This window comes from Solanum dulcamara, chromosome 4 (genome assembly GCF_947179165.1).
Source record: "Solanum dulcamara chromosome 4, daSolDulc1.2, whole genome shotgun sequence".
NCBI classification, from domain to species: domain Eukaryota; kingdom Viridiplantae; phylum Streptophyta; class Magnoliopsida; order Solanales; family Solanaceae; genus Solanum; species Solanum dulcamara.
The window spans coordinates 672,467-690,700 of NC_077240.1; the positions used below are offsets into that span (position 1 = coordinate 672,467).

Sequence of the window (18,234 nt, forward strand, 5' to 3'; positions counted from 1 at the left end):
ACAACATAGTGAATCTATTCTAGAACGTATACATATTTTTTTTTAATTTTAAAAAGTAAAAATATTATTTTTTGATAGACCTCTGGATTAAATAAAATAAAAATAATTCAAAATAGTTCCAAAAAAAGTAATAATGTACAAAAAAAAGTCATTAAAAATAATATTAATAAAAGTACAAAAAAAATAAAAATAACATAACAGAGAGCAACAAAACAAGGAATAACTTAATATTCCGGGGAATATCCATAATCTGTTCTTTTTATTTTCTAATCACTCCCTCCCACATTTTTGATAGGTTCCTATATTTAAGATTTAATTTTATACGTAATATATATATTAGTTTTATTTTGCAAATACAGTAGTAGCCATTTGTGGTGGGTGGGTTTAACCACGACGAGTTAAGCCACCTAATAAACTACTAATTTTTTTTTTGGCAAAGCTGAGATTATGTATTAGGGAAGGTAATTAAGACGCAAAAAAGGCAAAGGATAAAGCATATCCACGTCAAGTTGACTGTATATGCGCCGCGGAAAAAACACCAAACCCCTCTCCTATCCTTCTCCGGGTCAGGTCAAAAAGGGGCCACCAACAGATAAATAGGAGAAACGCCAATGGAATGAAAAAAGGCTTCCTCAAAACCACTCCACAGACATGCATATATTCATCCATTCATTCATAAAGTAGAATTCTGGAATTTTCATCTCCATGACGAAGATTCACTTTACGTAAACTGCACCGTTACCGGTACCTCCCATTGTTAAGTTTTAAAGTGAGAGGTGAAATGGCGATAAAGGATAACGAGAGTTGTGGCAGTAGAGTGGTCGATTCGGCGACTACCACTGGTCGGTTTCTGTTGAAAAAATTGGAGGTTTACAATGAGGTTCTTCGGAGGCTTAAAGAAGAATCTAACAATCACGAGGCTTTACAACCTGACTTTGACAATGAACTTTGGGCTCATTTCAATCGCCTTCCTACTCGGTATAACTTTACCTTTCTATCTCTCTCTTCTCATTACTCCGTTCATCATTTACGTTTTATACGGGTTGGTTTTATAGACGATAAATAATATTATGACATATGATCTTCATTCTATGTGTGTTTATTTGAACATAATTGAGTGCACTTGTCCATTCCTATTTGTTTTTGTTGTGCTTTTAGGAGATTTGAGGAATTTTGTTCGTTAGTTTCAATCTTCTTATCATATTTGTCTTAGTACTTTTACAAGTTGATTATATCACTTATTGTTTCGTTGAAGATTTCGTTGAACCAAATGAATTTCATAATTAAGCAGTTCAGTACTGTTCGCCTTAAAAGCCTGATGTTGTGAAATGCTGAATACTAGTGCCACAGCTAAAATTCATCGATCAATTATTTTATTTTTTTGAATTTAAGGTACGCATTAGATGTGAATGTTGAAAGGGCAGAAGATGTACTCACACACAAGCGATTACTACATCTAGCACATGATCCAGCTAATAGACCTGCCTTTGAAGTCCGGTTGGTGCAGGTAAGCCACTGGAGTTTGAGGTTCCACAAGCTTGCAAATAACACCTTATAGTTTGCTTTTGCTTTTGATATGGTGTACATTGAAATATGCCTTCTTTTTTTAAAAAAATTTAAAGAGGATGTATTAGATGTTCTTTCAGTCTAAGTAGTTCACCAGGAAAATGCATTGCCATGATATCTTGGGCCTTTGTATTTTTTTTTTATGGTTGCTTGTTCAGTATCTAATTAATCCCAGTTTATGCTAGTTGTGGATTGAATCAAACTTGGCATCACGCAGGTTGCTCCCAGTCCTGATGAAAACTCAATAGATTCTGTTTATTCGAGCTCGGCAAAGAAGGAAGTTAGCAGAAGGTAATTATACTTTTTTGACTATCTAGTGACTAGTTGAAGCCTTTTCCACTGTTAAAGTCTGCTTCAGTATAATTTTGAATTCTTAGGTGTCATTAACTACGCTAAATAATTACCTCGCTTTTGATATGTAGTGTCCATCCTCCACCTGCATTTGGTTCTTCTCCTAATCTCGAAGCCCTTGCGTGTGAGATTATCAAATCTGAAGTTCAAGATGAGGATGCCGCTCCTCCTTGTGCAAATATATTACGGTAAAATTTTGATATCTTTAGCACCCAAGGGCGTGAGTGACCTAGTAGTCAATGAAGTGATTGAGAACCATGAGGTCCAAGTTCAAATCCAAGTGGAGACAAAAACAATAGGTGATTTCTTCCTATTTGTCGTAGGCTTGGTGGACAGAGTGACATGGTACCTGTTGTTGGTGGGAAGTGGCAGGTATCTCGTGGAATTAGTCGAGGTGCGCACAAGCTGGCCCGAACACCACGTTTATCAATATTTTTTTTGTTTGATATTTTACAATTTTCTTAGTTTGTGTAACTACATTTATCCTATATAGTAACCAGAGAGGACACCTATAACACTTCTTGAAAAAACTATCCAATTTACGCCAAAATCTATGTATCTCTTGAATTACTGTGATATCCAAGTATGCCTATCACAAACTCGACAATTTTGGTATCAAAATTCATCAAGTACTTTCACTTCTTTCCCTTTTCTTTCTGCATGCCGCTTTGATGAGTATGAAACGTAAAATTTGAATAATTATGCAGGCCCATGCATGAAATAACATTCTCAACGGATGACAAACCGAAGCTTCTTAGCCAGGTAATTGATGTGCTTAATTTATTCAATACACTATGTGCTTGATAGATGTTAAAATATTGGCAAACCATTAAATGGTTTCACAAGATAAACCTTGACATTTTAATCCATAGTGATGTCATGGATGACATCAAGAGGAAGATTTCATTCCTATAAATAGGTAGCTCTTGGTTCATTTGTAACACACCTCTCACTTGCTTTCTCATCTTCTAAGGGATTTGATCTTCTTTCTCTTTTATAATATTTTACTTGTATTCTTTTGGAGTGAAATAAATATTGGTTGATTGTGTCTGAGGATTAAGCAAAAGAAAATAAACTTTTGCCAAACCTCGTAAATTTCTGGCGTTCTTTTTATTATTGTCTCATTTACTATTTATTAGCTACCTTTAGATATAGCGGTTGTGATTTCATCACTCTCTATATATTCGGCTTCTGCAACAATAGAAATGTATGACATTTGTTGGTAGACGTTGGATGCAGTAAGCATTTGATTCAGCATAAAGAAAGGTCTATTTATTATTGAAACCAATTGTTGACCAGTGAACATGTATAGTTTTTAATTCTTTAGGTAGATATATAATTCAGGGACCTTGATTTTTGAAGGGCATGACTTTGTGTGTTCCCTTTGTTTCATGAAACAGACAACCCTCATCTTAATACAGATTTCAAAATGTTGCATGATCTGGAATGTGCAAGTAAAGCAGACAATCATATTTGATTGCGCACTAAAATTCATAAAAATTGCCAGCCTTCTTCGTATTGTTAGGTTGTGCAGTGAGAAAGGATTGTGCATTGCTAGAAAAACAAGTAGTGCTTTGTATTAGTTTATATATTATGAAGAAGAAATCTGAAATGATGAACCTTTGAATATGACAGTTAACTTCATTACTATCTGAGCTTGGGCTGAACATCCAGGAAGCACATGCCTTTTCCACTGTGGATGGCTATTCTCTAGATGTCTTTGTTGTTGATGGTTGGCCCTATGAGGTATATCTCTGACATTATATCCTCATTTGCTGACCAGGTCACTTTGATCTGGATTCATGCCTGTTATGTTTTGTGACCTAGTAGCAGGAAGTGACAGATAATGTATGCATGGCTTAAAGTTCTATTTCCATTATCACCTTCCATGGTTTCTAGGGCATGGTCGGGGTTGTCTGTTATTCCTTCTGATCTGATTTCCTAACAGGAAGTTGTGCAACTTCGAGCTGCATTGGAGAGGGAGATCTTGAGAAATGAGGTACTTTCTTGTTATTTTGTTGTATACAATGGCATTGTTATTCCGAGATTTCTGTATACGTTTTTTCTTCATTGCACTAGTTAAATCCAACTAATGTATGATGGAATTTTGCATTAATTCTTTGAAAATAGAAGTATCATTCTCCAATTGGAATGACTTCCGGAACCTTAGACTTTCTTAAAGCTGTTTAGCGCTGGGTCCTTCATTTTCAAGTTTTCTTTCCTGGCGATCAAGTGTTGTATCATGCTGAATAGAATTTGTGTGGTCAAACCGTGCTGTTATTACTGTTAGTTATGTTTTATGGTTCTTTTTTATCTTTGCCGAGACAATTGTTTTCAGGTCCCAAGGTTTTTTTTTTTTTCCGGATAATCTGGGTCCTAAGGTTATGTATGCTGCTAGATTACGTTTTCAATATAGTTACTCCTAGCACAGTTTGGTTACACAAGTTATATGAACATCTGAATCTAGTTTAGTTAGACAAATCAATTATAAAATAATGTGAAAGATAGATCCAAAATTGCATTTTGCTCCCCGTTAAATTGTGAAATGCTAGCTTACAAGCTCCCCGCTTTTAGTGCTTTTAATGTGTTTCATATATGTGGGTTCAATAAGAGAGAAAATACCAGATTTCTTGCTAGAGGTGCCCTCATGATCTTAAGGGACATCTACTTAAAAGACATGGAGTAATGAATAAAGAGTGGCTTGCACATGATTGGAGTCCCCAGAATTAACAATCAACAACAACAACAACCCAGTGAAATCCCACAACATGGGGTCTGGGGAGGGTAGAATGTACGCAGACCTTACTCCTACCAAGGTAGGACGGCTGTTTCCTGGAGACCCTCGGCTCAGTAAAAGCATAAATGCATAAAAAATGTTAGATAAGAATAGAAAATTAAAAGCTTTAATTTTATGTTTTGTCCAAACCTATTGGCTTCTGGATGCTGCCATGAAATCCTTGAACAGGGAAAGGAGCAGTCATGAGTTTGCTGTCTGTATTGATAGATTCATGTTGTAGATAACTTTTGAATTATAGTTCCTATCTCTTGGAAATATACTAGAAGTTGTACTAAGAACGGATCTCTTGCATTTTTCATAATGATGATACTTCTTACTTGCATAAGTCGCTTCCTTGCTCTCCTTTCTGAACAATATAAGTTTTTGCCAGTTGTCTGTAATTTTTGTGTACTTGTCATTTAACAAGGGTATCTCCATGCAGAAATCATGGCCAAGCCCATCACAATCACTAATAAAGCAAGATCAAGACTTGATCAAATGTGAATTTGACCATTTGACAATACCTTTTGATGGCATTGATGTCTGGGAAATTGATCATCAGCTTCTAAAATTTGAATACAAGATTGCATCTGGTTCATATGGTGACTTGTAAGTTTGTTATGAGCTAAATCATTCCTCTGTCCATTTTGGTTTCCTGGAACTTAATTAGTTTGGTAATTGTTTCAGATACAAAGGCACATACTGCAGTCAAGAAGTAGCTATCAAAATCCTAAAATCTGAGCGCTTGAACACAGAATTGCAGACGGAGTTCGCCCAAGAAGTGTATATCATGAGGTCTGTCCTATTACCTCCCTATGAAGCTTATGGCTATCATCTTTGATGTATTTCTTTGTGCTTAAACTGTGTTCAGACAATGTGGTATTGTTGTCACTTTCCAATATCCTTTACTTGTCAGGACAAATAGAAGATTATGCACCACGTCAAGTCGTTATGTTTCCTCTGATACTGTGTTTCATTTGTACTTGCAGAAAAGTTCGTCACAAGAACGTTGTGCAATTCATAGGAGCTTGTACTAGGCCTCCCAACTTGTGTATAGTTACAGGTATTAATGTCGTATTCAAGACCACTCAACTGGCAGAATTGTTTCAAAATCGCCGATTGCTGCTTTTTTCAAGACCATTGCCCCTTATGTATTTCAGTCTGAGTTTCTTATTATTTGTTTATTTTACATTTCTTTGGCTGTAGAGTACATGTCTGGGGGAAGCGTATATGACTATTTACACAAACAAAGGGGCAGTTTCAAACTACCTACTCTACTTAAAGTAGCGATTGATGTATCCAAAGGAATGAACTACCTGCATCAAAATAATATTATACATAGGGACTTGAAGGCTGCCAATCTACTGATGGATGAAAATGAAGTAAGATGCTATTTCAATTAGACTGAAAACGATATACTTTGTGTGCTGCATTATTGCTTAATGTTTTCAGTTGCTGTAGTACATCAATGATTGATCAATTTGTACTAGTCTATTTTGATCATGTCTAACTAACTATGCTTGTAAATATTGATTTCTTATATTCTTTTGCGCAATGTATAACCGTTGGCTAGTACTCAAGGGACAAAAACATGAAAGAGGCTTATTTCTTGAACGAGTATAAGGTAGCTATCCGAGATGTCACCAAGGATACAGAAAGCTGCTTATTTTATAATACCTCTGATTACAATTTGTTATTCACTCTTGTGCTTAGCAATAATGGCCCACTTTGACTTGGGACATTTGCCAAAGTTTTTATTATCAGCCTATAGGAAATCTGCTAAAGTCTAATCATTGTGGTCATAGTAGATATATGTAATAATGATATGACTCTGTTTACTTCGAGTTTTTTCATGAAAAATGTGTTACTTTTCTAGAAAGTATTTGAGAACACAAGCAAGTTTTAAAGCTATTTTTGTTAGTAGATACTATGACGGAACAGAAGTGACAAAATATTTTTGAGTCTAAAGCCTCATTGAGTTAAACACTAACGGTCCAAAAGGCTAACATGCTGTAATTCAACATGTAGTTTCAGTTACCTCCATGTCTTGAGATTGTAGATTGACTCCACTTCTCCCCAAGTTCACCTTAAAATCCCTTTTAATTGAGTTAAAACATTTGGTCATTGTACCCGGGCTTGAATAAAACATGTGTTTTGGGCATGCATGGTTCTATTATAGATTTATTTTGCTGGCTTGTTATTAGTGCTTCATCCGCCCTACGATATTCTGAATTCAGTTGGTGGAATATTTTGAGGCTAAAATTAGATGTCAGTTGTTTGTAATCAGTAATTTGCTATAATTTTCTCGGAAAATAATGTGGATCATGTTATGTTTTCAACTAAAAGAATCACTCGGTGATGCTTGACAACAACAACAACAACAACAACCCAGTGAAATCCCACAACATGGGGTCAGGGGAGGGTAGAATGTACGCAAACCTTACTCCTACCAAGGTAGGACGGTTGTTTCCTGGAGACCCTCGGCTCAGTAAACGCATAAATGCATAAAAAAAGGTTAGATAAGAATAGAAACTTAAAAGCTTTATTAGAAAAACAACAAACAAATAACGAATAGATAACAAATAAATACAAATAAATAAATACAAATAACAAATAACGATTAAATAACTAATGAAAGCGTCACAAGTAAAATAGAGTAATCAAAGCATAAAAAGAAATAAATAATAACAGAAATAACAGAAATCAGAAGTCAAAGCGCAAGAGATCGTAATGCATTACTGCGCCTATGAATAGAGAAGAATAACGAGACTATGAACTAGCCTTCTACCCTAATGTGGGTCCTCTACACCCTCCTATCTAAGGTCATGTCCTCCGTAAGCTGTAACTGCGCCATGTCCTGTCTAATCACCTCTCCCCAATACTTCTTCGGCCTACCCCTACCTCTTCTGTAACCATCCATGGCCAGCCTCTCACACCTCCGCACTGGGGCATCTGTGTCTCTCCTCTTCACATGTCCATACCATCTCAGTCGCATTTCCCGCATCTTGTCTTCCACCGAGGCCACTCCTACCTTGTCCCGAATAGCCTCATTTCTAATCCTGTCGCTCCTGGTGTGCCCACACATCCATCTCAGCATTCTCATCTCAGCAACTTTCATCTTTTGAATGTGAGAAGTCTTAACTGGCCAACACTCCGCCCCATACAGCATAGCCGGTCTAACCACCACTTTATAGAACTTGCCCTTAAGTTTTGGTGGCACATTCTTGTCACATAGCACTCCGGAAGCGAGCCTCCATTTCATCCACCTTACCCCAATACGATGTGTGACATCATCGTCAATCTCCCCGCTGCCTTGCATGATAGACCCAAGATACTTGCAACTACTTCTCTTTTGGATGGCCTGAGCACCAAGCCTAACTTCAACGCCAACCTCCTGAGGTGTCTCACTGAACTTGCACTCTAAGTACTCTGTCTTTGTCCTACTCAACTTAAACCCTTTAGACTCCAAGGTATGTCTTCAATCCTCCAGCTTAGCATTAACTCCGCGGCGAGTCTCATCGATCAGGACTATGTCATCCGCGAAAAGCATACACCATGGCACCGCATCTTGAATTTGTCGCGTCAATCCATCTATCACCAAGGCAAATAAAAAAGGACTAAGAGCTGATCCTTGATGCAATCCCATCACCACTGGAAAGTGCTCTGAGTCCCCTCCTACTGTCCTTACCCTGGTTTTGGCTCCCTCGTACATGTCCTTGATCACCCTAATGTATGCCACAGGTACGCCTTTAGCCTCCAAACATGTCAATAGTATTTCTCTTGGAACTTTATCATAAGTCTTTTCTAGGTCGATGAATACCATATGCAAGTCCCTCTTCCTCTCCCTATGCTGCTCCACCAGTCTCCTCATAAGATGGATGGCTTATGTAGTTGAGCGTCCCGGCATAAATCCAAACTGGTTCTCTGAAATAGACACGTCTCTCCTCACCCTCATCTCTACCACTTTTTCCCACAGTTTCATAGTATGGCTTAGTAGCTTAATACCTCTATAGTTGTTGCAACTCTGGATATCCCTTTTGTTTTTGTATAGAGGGATCATTACGCTCGACCTCCATTCTTCGGGCATCGTTACCGTTTTAAAGATGACATTAAATAACCTAGTCAACCACTCCAAACCTATTGAGCTCGTGCTCTTCCAAAATTCCCCAGGAATCTCGTCAGGTCCGGTTGCTCTTCCCCAGCGCATCCTACGAACGACACTCTTAACCTCCTCGACCTTAATACTCCTGCAATACCCAAAATCGCGACGTCTCTCTGTATGTTCTAAATCTCCCAACACAAAGTCTCTGTCCCCTTCCTCATTCAAGAGTTTATGGAAATAGGACTGCCATATCTGTTTAATGAGGGTCTCGTCTACCAATACTTTTCCATGCTCGTCCTTAATGCACTTCACTTGGTCCACATCGCGTGCCCTTCTCTCCCGCGCCCTGGCTAACCTGAATAATTTTCTATCCCCACCTTTCTCTTCTAGTTCAGCATAAAGGCGTTCAAAAGCTGTTGTTTTTGCAATCGAAACCGCCGACTTCGCCTCCTTTCTCGCTATCTTATAAAGTTCTCTATTCGTCCACTTCTCCACCTCATCTGTGCTTTCTATCAACTTTGCGTATGCCATCTTCTTTGCTTCCACCTTTTCTTGCACTTCTTCATTCCACCACCAGTCTCCTCGATGCCGACTACGACTACCAGTCGAGACTCCCAACACTTCCCTTGCCACAGTCCTAATACAACTAGCCGTCCTATCCCACATACTGGTCGCATCCCCATTACTATCCCAAGCCCCCATGACCTTCAACTTCTCTCCCATCTCTAGGGCATTTGCAGTGGTCAAACTCCTCCATCGGATCCTAGATCGATCATCCTCGACCCTCTTATTCCTCGTCATCTTGATCCCTAAATCCATCACCAAAAGCTTATGTCGGGTTGTAAGGTTGTCTATCGGAATGACCTTACAATCTTTGCACAGACCTCTATCGACCTGCCTCAGGAGTAAAAAGTCTATTTGAGTCTTAGCCACCGAACTATGGAATGTTACCAAGTGGTCTTCCTTCTTTGGAAAACTCGAATTGGCTATGACCAACCCAAAAGCTCTTGCGAATTCCAAAAGTGAAATGCCACCTCCATTTCTGACCCCATAGCCAAAGCCTCCATGCACATCATCATACCCTCCTGAAATAGACCCGATGTGCCCATTGAAATCTCCTCCCACGAAAAGCTTCTCAGTAGGTGGTATACCTCCCACTAACTCGTCCAAATCCTCCCAAAAGCGCCTCTTATCCTCCTCTCTTAAGCCCGTTTGTGGCGCATAAGCACTAATAATGTTGAATATGCTCCCTTCAACGACCACCTTAATCGACATCATCCTATCGTTGACTCTCCTAACCTCCACTACCTGATCCCTTAGATCATTGTCTACTAAAATGCCTACCCCATTCCTATATTTCGATCTACCTGAAAACCAAAGCTTATACCCGTCTACCTCCCTAACTTTAGAACCTACCCATTTGGTCTCTTGGACACAAGCTATATTAATCTTTCTCTTCTTTAGAATCTTAACTAGCTCTATGGATTTGCCCGTTAACGTTCCAATGTTCCAAGAACCAACTCTCAGTCTAGACGCTCCTTTAACCCACTTACCCCTCCTTATCCTCGTCCCCGACCCCGTCCCTGAATGAGAACATGACCTTAGTCTACCATCACTATCTAAAGCCACGAAAATACGTAGGAATTAATAAATTATTCCAAAATCTAAAGTTAGCAAAATGCAACGATAAGTGTATGAACAAAAATATATGTAAACCGGAGGTACCAACTCCAGTTGAAAAGAACCTGATTCACGTCGGAAATACTATCCACGCCGGAAACACTGTTCACGCCGGAAAATAGAAAACTGCAAGACGACGTCGGAAATCAATAGATCTAGGCCAAATCTGAACAGATCTGGAGGTATTCGTTGGAAAACAAGCAAAAGGGAAGAAAAAGAAAAAGAAAGAAGAAGAAGTATCAATAAACACAAATCTTCAGTCAGGTGACTGGAGTCCTAGGAGAGCAAAATGAGCAGGCTAAAAATCTATTACAGACTAGTGTTAGTTATACTTCTTAAGTGGGTATCCAAAATTAATTATATTCAAGTTGTATCTTTTGTTAGTTTAGTCAGTTGCTTATCATGTTTTACCTAACGTCTTTTCAGGTCATTAAAGTGGCTGATTTTGGAGTTGCCAGGGTAAAGGCACAAACCGGTGTCATGACAGCAGAGACCGGGACTTATAGATGGATGGCCCCTGAGGTAAGACTATAGTTACAAACTAATCTTAAATCTTAAATTGGGAAGGAAACTCAGTTTATTATGGAGCACAAGTTTTGTTATATTTCCATCATTGGAATTAGAGGAGGTTGAAACTATGTAGTACCTATCAGTTTTATTTGTTTTGTTTTTGTTTAATTGGAGTTGTGGTTACAAGCACTGGATATCAACCCTCTGCCCAGTTGATTGATGAATTCAAACTCTAATATGTTGACTATAGTGGTGGCTCTGGGGTTTTGGCTGTATAATTGTGAGGTATTTTGTTGGTTGTTACTGGCCAAGAGATCCAGAATGTGTTTGGTGGTATAGCTTCCTAGGTGTCAGTGGTGGTTGATGAAACTTGACAAGGTTGTGCTTAGTGGGTACATGCAGCGATGATCAAGGATTTTATGGCTGCTTGAGCCAAGTCTATGATGTTAAAGACTCCCTGTTATCTGGTAAGTTATAGTAGTTACCCTTGATGGAGCATGGGAAGGGTTATAGAAACTCGGCAGAAAACAACCAGTTAGTTAGTTGTGACACTCGTGAGTTCTTTTTAATGCGGGAGTTTCTCCAAACAAAAAAAAACTAGTTGGATGGTTAGACTGCTGCATTGGCTTATTTCAGATCTTTCTTCTTGAAGGTAATAGAACACAAGCCCTATGATCACAAAGCAGACATATTCAGTTTTGGGGTTGTGCTATGGGAGTTGCTGACAGGAAAGGTACTAATATGTGATTGGAAATTTTTGAATTAGCCTGTGTTTGTTGTTTGTATTCTAGGTTTATACTTATGTTTACTTGATTTGGTTAACACAGCTTCCATATGAGTACTTAACCCCATTGCAAGCTGCTATTGGAGTGGTGCAGAAGGTAATGTTTGTTTTATTTGATTTTATTTGTCACGTCATATGACTAATGGTTGATTGCACATTGCTTCTCATCACTTGCATGTGGAAAAACATATGCACAAGTAGTATGGTATTAAGTTTCTAACTGCTTCCAGGGTTTGCGACCAACTATACCCAAGCACACTCCTCCCAAACTTGCTGAGCTGCTCGAGACATGCTGGCAGCAAGACCCAACATCCAGACCTGACTTTTCTGAAATAGTGGATATTTTGCAGCAAATAGCAAAAGAGGTATGTGTTTTCTGCAGCAGTGACCAGTTAACAGTCATTTGTTGTTCTTGATAATAAATGTAGTGCACATCTTGATTTGGATTTATTGGGAGGTGAAATGATTATTTTCTGCCAAATCACCAACTCATGCTTGATGGTATAAATTGTAGTCCATTAATGATAATTGATAGGGGCAAAAAGTTCACTCTTCTTGAACTTCTTCAAAGTTGACAGTCCCTTCAGCCTCTATAGAATAATCATCTTCATTTTCTTTTGTTTTTTTATTTCGGGGGTAGGGTGCACACATGCTTCTTCATCTATCATACTGGCTAGTGGCTACTGCTGTTCTTTTTTTTATTTTTCATAATTTTTCCAAGGTCCATCCCTGCACACAAGACATTTTTAAACATTAAGCCGTCTATATGTTATCTCGGTAACACGCGACATGTCAATCAGGTTGGACATGAAAAAGCAGATCGTTGCAAGGAGAAGGCATCTGGAGGATTCTTTTCAGCGCTTAGACGTGGACATCATTGAGTAGATGCAACACTCATACGGAATATTGATAATATTTTTAGTTACACCTAATTACATGTTTTTAGCCTTATTTATTCTTATTGTACAGATGTTTTTTTCCCCTGATCAATGCCCCAATAGTCGAATGATATCTTTGTTTTTCAATTCTTTGAACAAGTTATTCGGCTGCTTGGAAAATTTTAGAAGGGCTTTATTCCTACGCTGTATGGATGATTAATGCAAGGGTGACTAAAGGGGAGGCCAATAATTTCAGATTTGCTTTAGGCCCCAAAATTTAAAGGAAAAATACGTTTCTGTTCGCCTTCTTAAAAAATATTCCCTCCATCTTTTTTTAATTGTCATGATAAGATTTGGAATGACTTTTAAGAAAAAATTAATTAGAAGTGTTGTTTGACTAATGGTATATCCCTTATTAATTATTTACTCTCTTCGTCCATTTTTATTTGTCCACTATTGATTTTGCACAATTCTTTAAGAAATTATAAATAGAAAGGTAATTTTATTATATCACTTTTTGAATATAATAGAGAAAATAGCCAAAAGCCCCCTAACCTATATTCAGATTTTCAACTACACACTTTAATTTTACGGGAGTTCTATTACCCCCTAGAGTGTTTAAAACTGAAACTATTACTGTCCTAAATGCTTAGCTAGCAAAATGAGTGTATTTCATTCTCTTTGAGAGAGTGAGCATAAAAGACAAATATTAAAACTTTATTTTAAATATCTCTTTTCATAAATATATGTATTTTAATTTTTTCTTTTTTTCTTATTTATTGTCTTTCTTCTTCATAGCAACAAAGACCAAATTTCTTCACCATTCGCCATCTCTAAGCCGTCACTGCCGCCACCATCTTCACCATTGTTGATTTCACACAAATTTTTAAACTCTCGTGTAAAAAACTTGTAAAACCAATCAAATCAATTACAGATAAAATGACATGTATTTATATCACCCTAAAAGGATTTGATCAGATTTGAAAAAAATTAAATTGGGCTTACATCAAATCCAATTAACCCCCCAAAAGAAAAGTTTTTTTCTTTTCTCAAATCTCAATCAATCAACTACATTTCAGAATTCATTTGTTATCAATCTCATTAATTGATCAATCGATGGTGAATAAACCTTTTTTCTCTTTAAATTTGACGCCACTGACGTTGACAACGATGACATGGAACGCATCATCGGCTCTTCCTCGTCTTCCCTAAGAGTAGTACCCATCTCAGTTGACCTTCATTAATGGCATCCCCACTCCTCCGTTCTTCCTCTCTTTCCTTCCCCCTCACTTTTCTTTAGTTTGTTGTTCAGGTTCTCCAACGATCAAAGCTTGAATATTGCTTGACGAGCTCCGCCATCACTATTCATCTTTGTTCCTCACAAGCCAACTCTGATAGACTTTGATGTTTACAGTAATGATGCAATTACTTCAGGGGGTTGAAGAAATGGAGGGAAATATAGAAAAAAGGGGAAAAGAATTATTAAGAAAAACTTTTTAAAAAAATTAATCAAATTTTCACATGTCAAACGTATGCAATTTACTAGTCAGCATAGATGTGGTTGTTGCTTTTTAAAGGGTGTAATTATTTTAGTTTTAAACAGTCAAGAGGGGTAATAGGACTCACATAAAGTTAAAGTGTGTAGTTGAAAATCCGAATATAGATTAGAGAGGCTTTTGGCTATTTTCTCAATATAATAAATATAATTTCTTGAAAAAAATAATAAAAAAATGACTACTAATTAATTATAAGGGTAAATTAGGAATTAAGGTAGCTTTTGGCCCCAAGTAATTTTTGGGAAAAACTTGAAAAATATTTGAGAATTTGTGTTTGTCCATACAATTTGTCATTACTTGGCAAATATTTTTGGCAAAATCCCCAAGTTCCCAAGTTCTAAAAAAAAAAGTAGAACTTGGAAACTTGAGGAGTTTTAAAAATTTAAAAATAACTCCAAATTTCTATATTTTATAAAAACATCAATCATTTATTAATTCCAACTAAATATTTATCTATCATTTTACTCTATTAATATGATCAACCAATACCATAAATCTCTCTTAAATAAAACTTATCTATAAAAATATTCACCGACCCTCTTAATTCTTGATCATTAAGTATATGTTAAATAAAACGACTAATGTATTGTATATAATGTTATTTTGTTGTTGTTGATTATTATCAATTATTTTATAGAATTTTTTTTAACGGAACATGTTCATTATAAAATGATAACACAAGTTTATGGGTATTTTTAATATTTTTTAGAACTTACAGACATAAAATAATATTTTTTAAAATTTCACCAAAACTTAAAAAATCTTGGGGTCAAACGCATGGTGCAATTTCATCAAAATTTCTCCCAATAATAACTTGTCAGGAATATTTGGGAACTTGGGATCAAACAAGGCCGAAGTATAAATTATTTCTTGATTTTATAAATTGGACAAGTATTGTTGGATATCTATTTTTAGTATAGTGAATAAGTAAAGATAGACGGAGGAAGTAATTTTTATCTATATATGTACCTCTTAATTCTACAATAATTAATGCTAAGGATAAAATTAAAAAAAAATTAACTTTCTCTTAATTATTTAAATCAATAACTATTTTAAAATAAGTATTTGTAATATACATAATAATTAAAAAGGAACAGAGAGGGTATGTTTTTATTCATACTTTGCTTGGGTGATTACTGCGAGGGGTGCGTAAAGTGGTGCTATTAATTTGTTTTAGGCCTTAAAAAATTTAGAGATAAAATTACTAGGTGAGATAGTCCAGCAATTATAATATAGCCATGAAAATAGCATCTCACAGATATAATCTTAAATAAAATGTGGATCTATCCGAACGCACATTACCAGAGCTCAATTCTTTGTGTGGGTCCAGTCCCTCCTTTTTCTTAGTCAATTATTGTGGCAGCAGCCCTTATTTCAACATTGTGCAGCTGCCCACATTTTTTTCCCTGTAAAGTGCAGCTATCCATTTTTTTTCCACCAAAGCGAGCGATGATAAGTGGGAAGAGCTAGAGCTAAAGCGATGGATTTTAAGTTGGTCAAAATTAATTATAAATTTTTTTTTAAATTTTTGGACATGTTTGTTTAATGATAACTTTAAGCTATAAAGTTATTAAAGTCAGTTAAAAATGAAAAGTTAGGATTTCTAATATTCTTTTTCTAAGTGCTTAAAGTCATTTTCTTTGACGATGGAAATTACTTTTATATCCTTTATATTTTAACTAAATTCCCAAACTACCCTTTTTATTTTTTTAATTCTAAAATTCACATCATTTTCCTTATTTAAGCACTGTTATCCAAACACTCAACTGCTTATTTATAAAAATATCTTTCAGCACTTCAAAATTATAAATGCATTTCATACATAAAAGTTACTTTTTTAAGCCCATCCAAACGGGCTACTACTCATTTGAATCAACCAATTCACATAGAGAGAAAAGAAAAATATTTAGAGAACAGTGAGAATTTCATAGATTATAAGAAAATAGTCTGTAAAGAAAAATAGAGTGTGAGGGATATTTTTATAAGGTGAAAATCAAAAGAGTCTTATTCTTTTTGAATGTGTAGTAGTTTTTTTTAATATTATACTCGGTACTACCCAGTGTAAAAAAATTTACTATAGTGATATCAGTTGCTCCCCTTGACCCTTGGTTTTTTTCCTTATTTGGATTTCCACGTAAAATTCTTGGTGTCATTATTTTTCCCATTTTATTTTTACTATTTTAACCATATATATTTTTGTGTTAGTCTTTTTTTAACATAGAGTTTGAGCTTATTGTATTGGAGCATGAAAAGTTTCAACAATTCATGAATTTTGAACTTATAAAAGCTCAAATTCCAGAAACAATTTGAAACTTTAGGAATTTTTATGGAATTTGAAATAAGTATTGTGAATGAAATAATGATAAAAGTTTTAAAATAGATACCATAAGTGAATGATTGATAAAATATATAAGCATGTTGAGTGAAATAAGTATGTATGGAAAAAAGACTATTTCATTCATAGTATCTTTTGAACTCAAGAACAGTGTCCAGACTTCATGATTGTGTCTTGGAATTGGAACAAGCCTTCCAATAAAAGTTGCAGCACAATTTTTGGTAAAATTACAATATAATGTGTCAGAAATTTCACCTTTAAAAGTATCAAATTGTAGGTGGTAGAGTTTCACCAATTAGGAATTTTGAAATCTAGCTAATAGCTTGTTTGAATGAACTTATTTTAAGCACTTTATAAGTTAAAAACTGCTCATAAATTTTAAAAAAATAAATAGGTGTCGTCCAACTTCTTTGTTTGACTTATAAGTTGTTTTCAACTTATAAGCTGCTTAAAATAAGTTCATTCAAACAAACTCAATTATTTATTGGGGCTTATTTTAAGCATAAAATAATTTTAAGTTGATCAGCCAAACACTTAAAAAAACTGAAAACAACTTATAAATCAATCCAAACAGGGAAGTGTTATGAAGTTTTTACTTGCAGAAGTTTTGAACTTTAACACGCTATAATAAAGTTTTTCATGTTTTAGATAAGAATATTTTTGCGTTGACTAACTACACGCTAAATAGTTTTAAAATCGTGGCTAAAATTTATGTAGCGGTTATCAATTCCTCCCAAATTTAGTGGCTCCAAATTTTAGTATTTAATATTTTGTTTTTCCTTAGACAATATTGAAATTTGTAGACAAAATAGATTATAAATCTTCATGTGAGAAGAAAAAAGAAAGATTGCCTACTTGTTAATGAGGGTAATATTTTAGAATTTTAAATTAAAACGCTCAAATTTTCATACTAGTATATAAACTTCTTATAATAAGATTTAAAACAATATATTGCAAACACATGACTAATATCTTATTTAACTTAAATTAACACTGTTCATATGAATAATAATATTACCACATGAAATTAAATGTTTTATGTCTTGTAAATATTACAATATAGATAACAACTATGAAAAATAGTGAATTTGAATTTAGATTACTAATTTTGTTGAACTGCCACTGAAATTATACGGGATAACATTAAATTTTCGTGTGAAATTTTCCCTTAGCTATGAATGACTTTCATCTCCAATCACTTTACTTCTTGAAAAATAATTGGTTTAACATCAATTGTTATTCATAAATAAACATTTATATATTACTAATTAAGATCTCAAAGAAGGTAGGCATAAAAATACCTCAAAATATTGCATTCTTAAAACATATAAAATTAAATTGTCTTTTTAATCATATATTTTTAAAAAATTAAATCGCGTGTTGACCGTGATCAACTTATACCACCACTTTTAAAAATATGGTTTTGACCCTCAAAACTCATTCGGAACTTTATAAATATGAACCAATAGTGCAAATTGATCAAAAAACATGTTTCAGAGCCAATGGAACTAGCAGAATCATCACCTGACACTAGGAACTCGATTTGTTGACCAAAGTCAAACTTAGCTCATTAAAATCAAACTTTTCAACTCAAGACCTCAAATCCATGTATTAACCCCAAATGTGATTCCGATAACTCTCCTATACTAATTTTCACATTTTAGAGCTGATAGAACTGACGGAACCCCATTTTGAG

General features: G+C 35.4%; 1 protein-coding gene across 1 annotated transcript; it reads left to right on the forward strand.

The window, feature by feature from the left end:
* Nucleotides 1-493: 493 nt before the first annotated feature.
* Nucleotides 494-12,849, forward strand: LOC129885288 (serine/threonine-protein kinase STY46). Its single transcript, XM_055959507.1, has 16 exons — nt 494-978; nt 1,393-1,507; nt 1,784-1,857; nt 1,989-2,105; nt 2,625-2,679; nt 3,553-3,663; nt 3,866-3,916; nt 5,136-5,302; nt 5,381-5,488; nt 5,683-5,756; nt 5,900-6,075; nt 10,902-10,997; nt 11,638-11,718; nt 11,813-11,866; nt 12,000-12,134; nt 12,570-12,849. The coding sequence occupies exons 1-16, from the start codon at nt 782-784 to the stop codon at nt 12,648-12,650; spliced, it is 1,692 nt and encodes a 563-aa protein (XP_055815482.1). The 5' UTR covers nt 494-781; the 3' UTR covers nt 12,651-12,849.
* The last annotated feature ends 5,385 nt before the right edge of the window (nt 12,850-18,234 follow it).